Raw genomic sequence first — 14555 nt, forward strand, 5'->3', positions numbered from 1 at the left:
TAATATGAATTCCTGGAATTTGAGAGAAATCTGGTGAGCCTCCTCATGTTTATCAAAGGTACCTGGTACTCTATAGATAGGTACCTTTTATATGTATAAATTTAGGGTTCCTAGCTTTTGTGGGCCTGCAAAAGCATTAGCACTATTGCATCCTAAAAGGCGTGCAGGCCAGTCAGTTATCCAACAGTACTAGTCTGAAAGAATTATTCTGCTCTAATAAGGTTAATCTCATCTCTTTCTGTGTGCAGTTTTCTGGCGTATTGGTCAAGACACACCTTTGCTATGTATTCAAAGGCACTGAGTATATGCAAAAAAATCCCCATAAATTGCCTTTTTTATGTCTTTTTTTTTTTCTGGGATGAATTCAGACTTTTGTTTGCTTACAGTTGTTTTATTACCTTATATCTGAGGAACATCAATCTCTTGTGAATAACTTGTTTCTTGTGCAGTTTTATCATTATCTGACCAAGAATTTGGCAGGTCTGATTTGTTGGATAATGTTGTGCAGCAGCAAACAAACAGATGGCCTGCATCTTGTGACTGGGAGCTGCTTTGAAATGAATGCTTCTATTAAATGGTCAGCATTATGCCAATGACATTCATTTCTACTCAGAAGGACTTCTCTAAGACCTTTGCAATCATTGCTTACTGTTAATCATAAAACACTGAGGGTCCAGCTAGTTATTAAAACAAAAAAGAAAACACACACACACAAACTATGGTAGAGGATAATTCTCAAGATGTTTCTAATTGAAGTATTATAATACTTGCTCTGCATTACTGATTTCAGCAGTTCCGTCACATGACTGACCTAGCCAACCCCCTGGTACACTGATGAGATCTTTCTGAGGTTGCCTTCATTCACTGATGTTAGTTCTTACAGGCATTTCAAGTTAAACTTCAGTACTAGTTTGGTATCTTTGAACCCCAAGTATCACATTTGCAAGATTTGGTGAGATGTTTTTGAGAACGTTAATTTGTGCTGCCTTTACAAGCATATTTCTGCTTGCCAAAACAGAAATATGTTTGTAAGTCTAGTGTATACTCGTATTCAGTGGTTGATTCACGGTGTTGCTGAGTGGTGATATCTTTATTATGGGAGGTTGGTGAACTAGTAGCCTGACTCTGTTTTTTGAAGAAGAACCTGAGGCAGGAATGGTACCTGTATTAAGAAAAAAATATTCAAGCTTTTGGGTGCACAGCTCTTCTTGGGATTTGAGTATGTTTCCCCTGTGTACTTAAATGAAATCAGCTATGTTAATTTTTTAAGCATTGTGAAAGAAAAAGTAATTGTTTCTGGAGCCAAACAGGTTGTTAACAAAATGAGAGAAATTAAGGTTTGTAGCCTCTGTTTTTGGGGGGAAGATGGAAGAAGATGAAAGAGAATATTTGCCATAGGAATGACGAGACATCAGTTGGAATGAGATGTGGGAATAGTATTAATATGGCACACAGCCATTGTCTTTCAGCTGGTCATTTTTTATTATTCCATCAGATTGTTAAGAAGTTTAGTTCCTCAGCTCATTCTTTGAAGGTGTTTTGTAGATCTCCATTGCAGAATAGAACTGAGAAGTAAAAGGTGGAATAATTACTGTTGAAAAAAAATGCTACTATTTAACTCTGTTTTTTAGTTTTATTTTTTTTCTGCATGAGATTGTTCGCATTCATGGTGGTAGTTTGATTTCAGTTATACTGGGACTTGCTTGAACACTAGATGAAGTGTTTGGTATCTTCTAGAATTCTTGGATGCAAAGGATAAAATTAGTTTCAATTACCCTTTGACTGAGGGTAGTTATTGGTTAACTTACTGTGGCTTGTCTTCTGTTAGCAACATACAATAAAATCACGTGACTGAAGCTGATGTATTTATGGAACCATAGTTTGATTGTGAGGGTTGAGAAAGCCTTAACATACTCGCACACGATACGTAAAGGTAACATCTCATCTGAAAAGCTAGGCTGTGGGAAAATGGATTGAATGTTTACTACTTTTAATTTTGCTGCTTTTAGCTTTGTATATAGATTACCTATAAGAATTTACCACTTAGGACTCAAAGTCCCTGAATACAAGATATGCTATTTCCTTTTGTCATTTGAAGTAGCGTATGACATTACTTTAGATTTGACTTGTAAGAAAAAATGGACTAAGTTATTGGTTGAGTCCCTTATCTGTTGACTTCTGTATTTAGCACCATACCTGCAGGTAATATTGTGTGGCATCAGTCATGTCTAGTCAAAATGAACAGAGATTATTTCTGTTAACATGAAATAGAATATTTTTACTCTTACTTAGTTTTGAGAAAACCAAAAATGAACTATTTGGACACCTTTGTTCTGACAGGCACTATATTTGTGCTTTTACCTTTTGTAGGTCTTCAGGTTGCCCATACTAATTTGGAAGGATACCCACTGCCTCTTCTCTTCAGTGTCTAGTTATATTAATGGTATTTTCATGTTTAAAACTTAAGTTTAGAAAGTGTAGGTTGTGGAGATTTAATAAGAAGTCACCTGCTGTATGTAAATGAGACCAGTGATTGCAGATAACTAATCAACAGACCAGATAGAGTAGTGTATTAATTCAGCTATCACGTTTGAAGTAAACTGCTTAGTCCTGAATAATCTATCTCTAATTTTGCATTGTGCTGTGTAGATGTATATTGAGTATATTTCTTGCAGTTGATAAAATACTGATGTTGGTTACCACAGTTTGTGAAGCACATGAGGGCTCTTGTATATACAGTTCTGTATATACAATTCCTTTGTGTTGTACTTGCTAGTACGAGTACAGTGCATTTTGCCAGCAATGCAGACTTGATATAAACTAGGCTTTGGTGAAGGGATACTAAAATACTATACCTCCTCCTTGAAGAACTGTAATTTTTATTATTTTGTATTTCCCACAGCATCAAAAAAATCGAAGTATGAAGATGTTATCGACCTCAATATCTGTGCGGATTTATCCTGTTTACGTATATTTATTAGAGAGAAAAAACATAGAATAGCTGAAATTCACATTGAAGGTAGGAACAAAATTTTAATCACAAAGGCATAAAACTTTATAACCAGAATAGTCTCTAGATTTTGTATGTCTTATGTTTTTCTTTTTAAGGTCTGGACAGCCAAGTGATCATGAAGAAAACAGCAATGGAAGTGACTGCAAAATTAAAGAACATCATTATTGTGGATTCTGATGAGACAGCATTGTATAAAAAGGTATGCATTTGCATGTATGGAATATGGATGATAAATTACTTTGTGGACTCTACTCTTTAACTATGTTTTTTTTTTTATACTGTTTTATGTATTTGCTGGGAGCATTATAGCTCTATAGGCAGACAGATTTCTTCCTGACAACCAGTGATTGTTAGGCTGACATTGATTATTTTTTTTTTTTTTTTGCAACTGTGGTGCCTAACTGCTTATTACGCTCCTTATTTTGTTGACTTTAATCTACAGAATTATTCAAGATGAGATTCCAACTGAGTATTTTCAGCTGTTTCAAGGTTGTTTTATTTTTTTTTTCATTTATTGTTCTTATATTTGACGTAAAAATGTTCTAGAAGTCTGAGGTACTGCATCTCATTTTGTAACTCAGTTTCTGCAGCGTAAGTTTTTACAGTAGACATACTCTTTTTTTCTCCCTAAGGCTCTTTACATCACAGGAAAAGAAGTCTTCAACTTCAGAATGATATCATATGTGAATGCTACAGATGGCATTGCGTATACAAATATGGATGTTGTTGACAATCGTATTTACCTAACTGTTGGGTGTATTCAAGTAGTTTTTGTCAACAAGTTTGTTTCATCTATTTTGGTAAGTTAATTTTTCCAGATACTGTTCCTAAGCATTCAGATTGTCAGAGCTAGAAAAGGATGAAGCATCCCGTATGGGGTGGTGCCTGTTTGTGTAAGAACTGTTATATACTGTTGTAAAAACTTCACTGGGATTGGTGGTTGGGCTATTTACTTTTCTTCTCCATATGTTTGTTATTATGGAATGGGTGGCTAAGCAACAATATTTGCTATTATTTTTAGTAATTTTTTTCTTTAAATGATTTGTGGCAGCTTTTAGATATACACAGTGTTCATTGGTTGTAAGACTGAAGTATAAATAATAAACCATGAAAAGTAATGCTTTCTCCATATATTCTGTTAAGTAGATCTGTCTTTTACTCTCCATAAGAATAAATAAAGTTTGTCATACAAGTCATGTTACAAGGTCATTGCTGTTACCATGTGATTTGACAAATATTTAGTATGGAAATCTATTTTTAGAGATATATATATATACGCACTTTATCTTATTTTGGGGGACTGTCCTATTAAAGAATTCAGAAAAATTGCGTAGCAAAAGTAGTATCTCAAGATGGTTGGCTATTTAAAAAGCTGTGATTCCTTAGTGTTTTTGAAGTACTGTAATTCTTAATAAAATTCCTAAGTTCTGTATTCTTTTCCTAGGCTTTTATAAATAACTTTCAAGCTGCCAAGGAAGCTCTTACTGAGGCAACTGTTCAAGCAGCAGAGAAAGCAGCAACAGGTGTAAAAGAGCTAGCAGAGCGTAGTTCCCGTTTGGCACTAGATATCAATATTAAAGCACCTGTTGTGATAGTTCCACAGTCAGCAATGTCTGCGAATGTGCTGGTGGCTGATCTGGGTCTGATCACTGTGAAGAACCAATTCTTTATTGCTAAAACAAAAACACGGTATAATCTCCCACCTGTTGTTGACTCTATGACAGTGAAATTGAGTGAACTAAAGTTATACAGGTAATGTAGTGTCAAGATTTTTTTTAAATTTGTGTAATCCTTTAGGGATACTTCAGTTGGAGAGCTTTGAGAAATTGTTATCAAAATAATTAGTTAATGGTTGATGGATACACTATTCTCTTGAAATTTAACAGCAAATTAATAAAGATTTTGTAAAAGCAATTAAAATGTATGGTTTAGGAGAAATAGCAATCTAAACGTCTTTTAATAGAAGCAAATGTTTGTTCAGGGAATACTGTGTAGAATAATAGACTTATACATCATTCACTACTGTGGGACAGTTTAATACTCCTTTGTAAATGGCTGTTTTGATGGGTTTTTCAACTATACGAAGCAGGAAAGATAGCAAGTCAGATAGCTGTAACGAGGTGTTTGACAATGGGTCTTGGTGCAGGGGATTGGGAAGGAAAGAATATTTTCAAATGTAGTACTGGAGAGAGAAGGAATTGCTCTCCAGTGGAGAGCAGGTAAGAGGTCCTGACGTGCAAGAAATTAGTATGTTGTGTGACTGGTTTGTCTCCTTCCTGATAAGAAAAGATGTCTAGCTGGTGGAGTAAGGCTTTAACTGGAGGTACTAGGGGTAGTATGAAGACTGTTTTACAGTACTAATCAAAAAGATGAGGAAAAGACAGAAATGTGTTTGTTACAATGTGTAAGTGAAGTATGTCAAGTTGGGAGTATGTTGTTTCTGTTTGCAGATCGTGCTATGAGCAGGGTTCATTGCAAACTGAAGTACAGTTGCTGCAGCCACTCAATCTGGAAGTAGCTGTTGAACGAAATTTAGCTGCTGCATGGTATAACGAAGTTCCTGATATTGAAATATCTGGCCGACTCAAGCCTATGAATGTAAGCACTCATTTCTGAAAGCAACTGTTAAAATATATGTGGAAATGGATTCATTTTTTCTGTCCATACAAGTTTCTTAGGTTATAGTTTGATTTCATAGGGAAAAAGGAAGGTGAATAGCTTTCTGGTCTAATCTAAGCTCTGTATTTCATCTCTGATACTGCAGGCATACCTTATACTATATGTTACTGTTGCTACTTAAGAATGGATATGCTGTTATAGGCTTTTACCTGTCAGTCAGTATTTTTCAAAGAAGGAAGGGAAAAAGTTGGAGTCTGTTGGTCTGTTCATTTGCAGCACAATCACCTGCTGTATTCATACTCATGAAGCCTGAGTATGAGTAAGTGCACATGGTCATTTAAATTTAAGAGCAAAAAATATAAAGCTTGTCAGTTTTATGAGCAAAACCTATTTGCCAAATCTTGAAATAGAACTAATAAACATTACTGTAAAGTACCTTGTGACTAAATGCGGATAACAGTTTTGGGTGACTATATGTCAAACCATATGCGTATGACTTTTAATATTCAATTTCTAAATTGTAGCTTTGTAAACAAGGTTTGTGGACAAAACCAAAATAATATGCAAACAACTTCTGATTTCTAGAATTTACTGTAAGGTGTTGTATGGATTTGAGAAAAATATTTTACTTGGTTCTTTAGGCTCCTAAACAGAGAATCAGATGAGATTAATTTGGTTTATCCATTTAATTATAAACTTAGATTTTAGTTACTAAAAGTTCCATGAACTGAGTCGCTCTGAGTTTAATAACAATCTTTTTTTAAGCTAATTCTCAGTCAGGAAGATATTACCACAATATTGAGGACACTAAATGAAAATATAGGTGGAAGCTCTGGTGCATCAACATCTTTACCAGAACCCAAAGATACGACTAGCCATGGTAGTGATATGCATAGTACTTCACAGCACTCTGCAGGTAATGTTTTCTAAAATTACATGTGGTCTAGCACTTTTAGATATTACTGTCAATTTATTATTACTGTTGGAATTGTCTTTATGAAAGGGTGACAGATTCAATTGTTTTTTAACAGTGTACCTCTATTATCTTGACATTGTGGTTTGAGCTATACCCAACAATAATGATAATGAACAGGAGCAACTTGGCCATTGTAGTGAGTTCTATAGTATGATGTATTTTAATGTAAGGACTGTCTTGTTCTATTTGCAATAATACAGTGAGCACCTAAAAGTCTGTCACCTGGTTTTGGTAGCATCCCAGCTTTGGAAAGTTGCTATGTTACTCTTTTTCCTGTATATGCTGGTTCTGGTGCTGTTCAGTTTTAGATCTGTTTGTCTTATCATAATGATGGCATCCCTAAAAGTTGTTCCTATTCAACACACACCATTACCCATAAACTGTTCAGAATACACGAAAAAAAAAATCAAGTAAGGTTAAGAAAATAATCTATTAAATGTGAAAAATGGCAAAAATGTGGTAAGATGAACAAATAAGAATGAAAATAAACTTGTATTCTTTGTAACATACCACATGCACAGAGTACCATATAACATTAAGGGAAATTTTAAATTTATGCCTTAAAGATGGTAAAAATTGCTTGTATAATATATAAGCTGAAGATTTTATTTTCTCAAACATTGTGTGATTTTTGTCAAGACTAATTACAGAGGCCATGATAAACATATCTGAAGTGTGGATGGATTTACATGTGGAGGAAAATTGAAGTTGTTGTCTTTATAGTCATTAGTGACGATGATGTTTTGGGGTGTTTTCTTTCTTATTTGCATTCAGGTGATTTTCTTTTAATATTTAATTTTTCTAATTTCTGAAAGGTGTGACTGTTGTGACGTCAGCTGTGGTGGAATTACATTCACCTATGAAAATAAAAACAACGCTAAAACTGGACTTCAGATTCGACTCCCTGACTTTAGTACTGTATAGTCCAAATTCAAAACAGGTAAATATGAGTTTGGTTACAAAGAGAAAGAAACGTCTTTAAGGTTGCCTAAAGTCCTAGAAATTCTGTACGGGAATAGTTTAATTTATGAGCAGAGAAAGTGATTTCTAGCAATAGTAACAAACGCGATGCAAATGATAAACAGCTATTTTAACTAAATCACAAGGCAGGTATTACCGGAAAGAGAATAACCAGTGGTAGCACATAATACATGGCATCTTCTGTGATCTGACTAAAAATGTGCTGAAAACTTATCTTAGTTTAAAATACAGTTTGCGAATTAAAAAACACAGAGGGATGCAACCTGTTCTTTGGTTACACAGACATGCGTGGATGCACACACATACATAAATAAAATTGTGGAGAAAGATTTTAAGTTTGTATTACAGTATGAAAGCATTTTTATTCTTCTTGGTTTAAATTTACAAAACTTCTCAGGAAGTTTCTGATGAAAAGTTTCGTAATGTTTTATTGTAAATTTATAGTCCATTATTTTAGATTTTGAACAATTTTCCAGTGTCTGGCTAAACAGTACACAGTCATAAAAGACAAAACCTAGTTTCTTGTTTGGCGTCTTTGCATATATTATGTATTTTTAGACAGCAAACAAACCAATTCTACTTTCTTTTAAACATTGTCTCACTAATGTAAGCTTGCTTTAGCTAGATGGTGGAAGGATAAAGCTTTCTTTTTATAGTTTTGTCTTTAGGTTATTGATTTTTGTTGTCTTTTCAATTACCAGTGGGTTTATTTAATGTAGTATTATTAAAAATCTTACTAGTTAAAGTAAAACTGTAGACCACACCTGTGTATTATTTCCATGACTTTTAAGCAAATCTACAAATGTACTTTCATTTTATTTGAACAGGTTACAAATTTGGATCAGAGAGATGAACTTTTGAAGCTTGCAGAGTTTAAGTTAGTTTTGATGTCAGCTGCTGTCAAAATGTTATCAGATGGTTCAATGAATGCTTCAGTCAAGCTGGCAAATTGTACATTAGATGATAAAAGACAATCAATCCAGAAGGCTACACCAAGGTCGGTATTTTGACATAAATTACTGTTTATTGGAGGCTGACAAAAAATTTCAAATGTTTCCATTCTAGTATTCTGTTCAAACTGCAATTATTTAGGTGTAGGTGGTTCTTAGAGTACATGTTACTGTAAACTTATGTGTCTTGTGTTTTGTTCCACATAATGTTGCACATTGAGACCAATATAAATGCTAGAAACAAACTTTAAATACAAAGTAAAACAAATTTTAAATGTGCAATTAATAAATGCATATAGAAACAAATTGTACTTTCAGCTTTAATGAGCTGCTGGCTAAGTAAGACTTCAGAAGTTTTTTTTTTTTTCATGAAGAGTAACAAACTTCAGTAAAGAATAATACTTTTGATGTGTATACAAAGAATTGTGATGGATTGACTTGTTAAAATCATGAACACCTTTGCCAGTATATGTAAGTTCGGTTAGTTTTGAAGTTTTACAGAATTTATGTTAATGTTTTTATCGGTCATGTTTTAAAATTTTTGATGTTGCTTTTAAATTCACTTTTGTGAATGTATTGCAGCTCAATTGAGAATCTTAAGTGTTTTTCAGTATTTGTGGCTGTTTTTTTATTGTCTAATGAAATGCCACTTTACGCTTTTTCAGGATGGTGGAAATGAAACATGGATTTGAAAAGAAAGTTATGGTAGATATAAGCTACAAACAGGGGAGAGATGGCACTATTCTTGATGTGATTGTTCAAGAGATATACCTTTGTGCAAGCATGGAGTTTCTACTTACTGTCGCAGATATATTCCTTAAGGCTAATGCAGAAAGTGCTGCTGCACAGAGAAATCTCAAACAGTCATTACCTTTAAAGGAGCAAGGTATCTACTGGAAATACTAAAAATTTGTATTTAAATATCTGTTTAATTTTGGTATTAAAATGCTATGTTAAGAATTATAATACTCTTTTTAAGCAGTTTCCTGTGTTTGTGTGTATAGAAGAGCTTCTTTTAACCATTGATGTTTCTTTCTTTGCATCATAGAAATAAGTTCATGTCCCTTGGTCTTTATTTCCAAATAAAGCTTTGTCTTACCAGACAAAGGAAATACCTAAAAATACATGTCCAAAATAAAATGAAATGGGGAAGGACAATTACAGCTGGCACTCTCTAGGTTGGTTTGGCTATCTTTACAGTCTCAAGAAAGTTAAAAATTATGATTATCACCGTTACCATTTTCATCCTTCCTGAGAAGGATGGAGCATATTATGTTATGCTTAAATATGAATTCAGCCTGTCATATATTGCTGCATAGAAGTGATGTCATTTCACTTGTCCATTGATGCATGTTTCTCCCCACATCAGGAAACAGGCTTTTAGCTTGAGTGCCCAATTTCATCTTCCTAGTGCAGAGGACCCTATACCTGTCATCAGAAATTAGTCCATTAGATCATCAGAGGAGGAAATGGGCTATTTATGCTTCCAGGCCTCAGGTAGCTCACATCAGGTCTGCAAAGCAAGTCCCCTTTTTTTGTTTTTGTTTTCCTGTACCCGAAATATCCACCTCAGTTAGGCCTGCTGTGATTATTTAGTAGGTGATTAAAATCCAAACAAATGAAGAAGTCTTACATAAAGGTATATTGGTACTACAAATAGTTACATCAAGTGTTAGTAAATGCTGCATTATTGTCATATGGAAAAATGTGTGTGTTGCTGCTCCAGAGAGCAGAAAATATGTCCAGCATTTTCATAAGACCTCATAAGACCATTTTCATAGCTGGCTGACGTGGGTATTTAGTGAAGCTGATACTTTTTCTAGTGTCAGAGGCATAAGACTGGTGATACTGTTATCCTTTTCATTTTGACAAAGAAGCTTGTGGAATCTTTTGTTGTATCTGAAAGTACTTAGAGCTTTAACGGTGCTGTATCTCCAGTGAAGAGCCTACGAATGTCAGTTGCAGGGATTTAGAGGTTTTCTGACACCAGTTATACTAGATCTTATCACTAAATCTTTAAAACTTCTCTATAAGTTGTGAGAGAGATGTAAATAATGACAATTTAATCTTTGAACAACTAATCTAATTTAATTTATATTTTTAAGCACCTGTGCAGCCTGTATCTACAATGGAAATGAACATTGTTGTTAAAAATCCAGAGATCGTGTTTGTGGCTGATTTAACAAGAAGTGATGCTCCTGCGTTGGTGGTTACAACGCAGTGTGAGGTCTTCATTAAAAATAGCCCTGAAAGATATAGCATGACAGCTGCTGTTAAAGAGATTCAAATGAAAGCATGTCCATTTCTACCAGAAGAAAGGAAAGGGAATATTACTACGGTGAGTTTGCAAACATCCAGTTTGTATTTAAACGGTGCTGTGTAACTTCTACTACTAGAATGCAAGTTACTTCTGAAGGTTTCATCATTAGAATGTTTATTATAGACATACGAGTAAAATTTTGTGGCTAACTTTTTTTTCTTGATTTTATTCTGTTTTGTCTGATGTGCCAAAAACATCATCTTGATCTACGTCTTTGAGATTTGCTTTGTATGACAAGCTAAAATTAAAAGCCCAGAGGAGTAAAATGTTAATAATCTCTTATATCCTGTGTAATCCAACTAAATAGAATTTAAGAGTGTATACTGTTTCAAATGCAATGTAGTAAATTCGGAATACTTTCAGTCTGAAACGTTGCATTAAACAGCTATGCAAGTGAATAACAAAGGGTCACAGACAGAATGGGAAGTATGTATTATGAAATAGGTTATTTATGGTATGCTGTTCATAAAATTTCTTTGTGTTAAGGTCCATAGATCCATTATATTAAAAATACCTGTTTATATTTTGGCAACAGAATCAGACTCATTAATTACTGGCCAGGTGGGAATGCATTGACTCTTAGAGCTTCTTAAACTTTTCTGCCTCTACAGCAAACTACAACTCAGTTAACTCTGTAATGATATTGTTGTATCAGAGGAAAAATTTAATTTGACAGTATATCCAACTGTTAATTGTGTCCTCAGACCACAGATGAATTTTGAAGAATGAGTCTTTTCAGTTCTGCATTAATGCCTGCTTTCTCTATGGAGCTACATGGGAAAGATGAAAGCTATAAGCATAAAGGACGGGGAGTTCCACTTGATCTCCATATAGGGTACTTTCATAGCAGCTCAGTTTAGTCCTTGGGAGGACACAGTCTTTGATTGCATTAATCAGTTAACAATATAGTCACTGAGAACGGGATGCACTTACACTGATAGCAACAACACAGTGCGAAGTTGCTTGACTTCCATTTCCATAGCTGGCAAATGTGGCACAAAGGTGGCTAGCTTTGTAGAAAGCAATTAGAAGGCGTCTTACCAAGCTTTGCCTTTACAGGAATATCTTCTGCCAGAATCTGCTATGTCAGACTGTAGAAACAGAGGAAAAGACCTGTATCTGACAGGATGCTTGTGCTATAATGAGGGAAAAAATTTCAGAGGATGTTGTGAAACTGAATCTTTGAAAGATTCAGAAAGCTTTCAAGAAAGTAGTAGAGGTCAAAAAAGATTATGTTGTCTGTAGGGAGCAGCATAACTGTCCCTTTTGAAAACATGTACATAAGGAAATCTCTGAAGCCAGGTTTTCTGTAAACAATGCAATTTCCATCTGTGAAAACAGTCAGAGAAACAGAGATTGAGATGATATTCCATGGCCACCTTTACTCAAGAAAGAAAATGTATGATACGAAGTTGCGTGAAGATTACAAGATTTCTGAAGGCTGATATTGATGTCAAGATTTCATATTGCCTAAACTTCGGGGACACTAGCAATGGATGAATTCATCATCCTGATGAACAGGTTTCCTCAGACACCCTGGAAACTAGCCTTTATGTTTAGAGCAGCACAAATGATGAGGTTCTTTCTGTACATTTCTCACATGTACCTTGGTCTGAAGAAGAGTATGCTGTTTTTCATTACTGGCTTTAACATGGAAGAAGAAGAAAAATAATTTGAGCAGCAGAGGATAAAATATAGACAAAAAATTCTGTTAGATTAAACTCAGTTGGGAAAAGTGTGGTAAAACTGATTCAGGGTGTCTCTATGCCCCCAGCATCTGGTTCAGACGTGGACAGGGATGTTGGGAAAGATTGCAAAATTAATGTGGTTTGAAATTAACATTTTTGAAAGACATCTTTTCAGGTATGGACTGCAGAGTAAATTTTGCAGTCAGTACAATATTAGTCTATTATTACTATTATTAGTCTAACTACATCTATTTTGCATATAGCGTACCTTAGATTTGGTTTTGGTAAGCCTTGGCAAATGTAAGTATGCAAGAACCGTTTGTAAAATAAAGTTGGAACTGAGTGAATGTGGTTCATGTGATATTTTTATTTAGTAAAACTGTAACTGTTGTTGCTGTGTTGCCCTTAACTGAAAAGTCTGGTTCTCCTCAGAAGTCACAGGCATGATGATGCAGTGTATTTTAAGATACCTGCAATCTTTACTTAAAAGAGTGAAGTTGCTGAAGTGTAATGCATTTTACTGTAGCTGCCATTTGAATCTTTAATGATTAGGAATGGCTGAGGTGGTGCTTCTGATACTTTTTGTCGTTATGTTTGAACATGTTATTAGTGTTTTTTAATTTTGAAGAACCAAATAATGGTAACTTTTGCTTTTGGTACTTTTGGTATGTAGTATTTTAAACTGTATGACTTTAAAATTTTTTTTTTTCTCTGTTTAACATGTGTTTGTACTCTTCTGTGTAGGTATTACAGCCTTGTGACTTCTTCTTTGAAATGAAACAGTCAGGTACTAATCCACAGACAGCTGATCTGACGATTAAATCTCTAACAATAAAAGTAGGTAGACTTTTATTGTGGTTTTAGTTTTTAGTTCTCTACTACTTCCTGCTCAGAAGTCTTTGAAGTTGCTTGTGGGATATGTTTCTTAAAAAAAAAAAAAAAAAAACAAAACCCAAAACAAACCAGGAATAACTGAAGCGGGGAATCATTTCTGTTCTTTGTCAGGTCGCCTGCCTATTTAGCATGTGAAAATGAACAAAATTAAAAATTAGCAATCGTGTCGCAATTGGTTTTGGAATTGGCTTTGGTTTTGGAATCTGTGTTTTATAAAATGGCCTTATGTCCAGTGATGAGTTTTGAAGCGTTGAGAGGGAGCACTGGATGATGTAGTTTAGAAAGCTTCTATCTGGAAGAAAGGCAGGGGTTGAAAATCTGAATAGATTGAACTGTAGCTTGTGGAAAGGAACAAGTTTTCAAATGTAAGAGTCGTGTAGAGAACAGAAGTGTTTAGTTAGTGTAACATAATCATTAGAATTTTGTGTCTGAAAGTAGCTGACTGTTTCCTCTACTAGCTTCTCATTTACATTTATTCCAACTTCTTATTTGCAGGTATCACCAATAATCATAAACACAGTAATTACGATTACATCAGGCCTCTATCAAACTGCAGAAACAACAGAAGAAGAGATTAGTCAAATTCCTCCAGACTTGTGGAATAAGAAAGATATAAAAAATTTAAAAATGTGGTTTCTTGAAGAATCAAACGAAAATGAAGATACAAATCCAACTGCTGAACTGGTTCCCACAGGAGAGTCATTGAAAATGAATGTGGAATCTGTTCTTCTAACACTTGAAGCTGGGGTTGGGCACCGAACTGTACCAATGCTTTTAGCCAAGTCGTCATTTCTTGGAGAAGTCAAAAACTGGAGTACTCTAATCAACCTACGTTCTCATCTAGAGCTAGAGGTGAGGAATCCTACAGAAGAAAGAAAAGTTTTCTTAAGATATTAAACCTGTTATGTTATTTAGACAATAAAAGAAAAACATTCCATATATTTGATGACTAAACTCCTGCAGATACATGCTGTGGGAGAAGGATGGCAATGAGGCGTTAAGGTAGTTAAAATGCAAGTCTAATGCATTAGATGTAATATATTAGTGGCAGTAAATGGTGATATACAATCTACATTATAGTAGTAATAGGTGATATACGATTTACACTATATAA

General features: G+C 34.5%; 1 protein-coding gene across 4 annotated transcripts in view; it reads left to right on the forward strand.

Moving 5' to 3' along the window:
• VPS13A (vacuolar protein sorting 13 homolog A) overlaps nucleotides 1–14555 on the forward strand; it is a 106077-nt gene that overhangs the window by 43738 nt on the left and 47784 nt on the right. For all 4 annotated transcript variants that reach the window (XM_074570812.1, XM_074570811.1, XM_074570815.1 and 1 more), the window contains exons 30-41: nucleotides 2903–3019; nucleotides 3109–3212; nucleotides 3646–3813; nucleotides 4458–4765; nucleotides 5464–5611; nucleotides 6398–6548; nucleotides 7424–7548; nucleotides 8417–8586; nucleotides 9205–9425; nucleotides 10645–10877; nucleotides 13292–13384; nucleotides 13937–14293. In XM_074570812.1, coding sequence (XP_074426913.1) covers nucleotides 2903–3019; nucleotides 3109–3212; nucleotides 3646–3813; nucleotides 4458–4765; nucleotides 5464–5611; nucleotides 6398–6548; nucleotides 7424–7548; nucleotides 8417–8586; nucleotides 9205–9425; nucleotides 10645–10877; nucleotides 13292–13384; nucleotides 13937–14293 — 2195 coding nt within the window. The remainder of the gene's footprint in view (nucleotides 1–2902; nucleotides 3020–3108; nucleotides 3213–3645; nucleotides 3814–4457; nucleotides 4766–5463; nucleotides 5612–6397; nucleotides 6549–7423; nucleotides 7549–8416; nucleotides 8587–9204; nucleotides 9426–10644; nucleotides 10878–13291; nucleotides 13385–13936; nucleotides 14294–14555) is intronic.

This window comes from Larus michahellis, chromosome Z (assembly GCF_964199755.1).
Source record: "Larus michahellis chromosome Z, bLarMic1.1, whole genome shotgun sequence".
NCBI lineage: Eukaryota > Metazoa > Chordata > Aves > Charadriiformes > Laridae > Larus > Larus michahellis.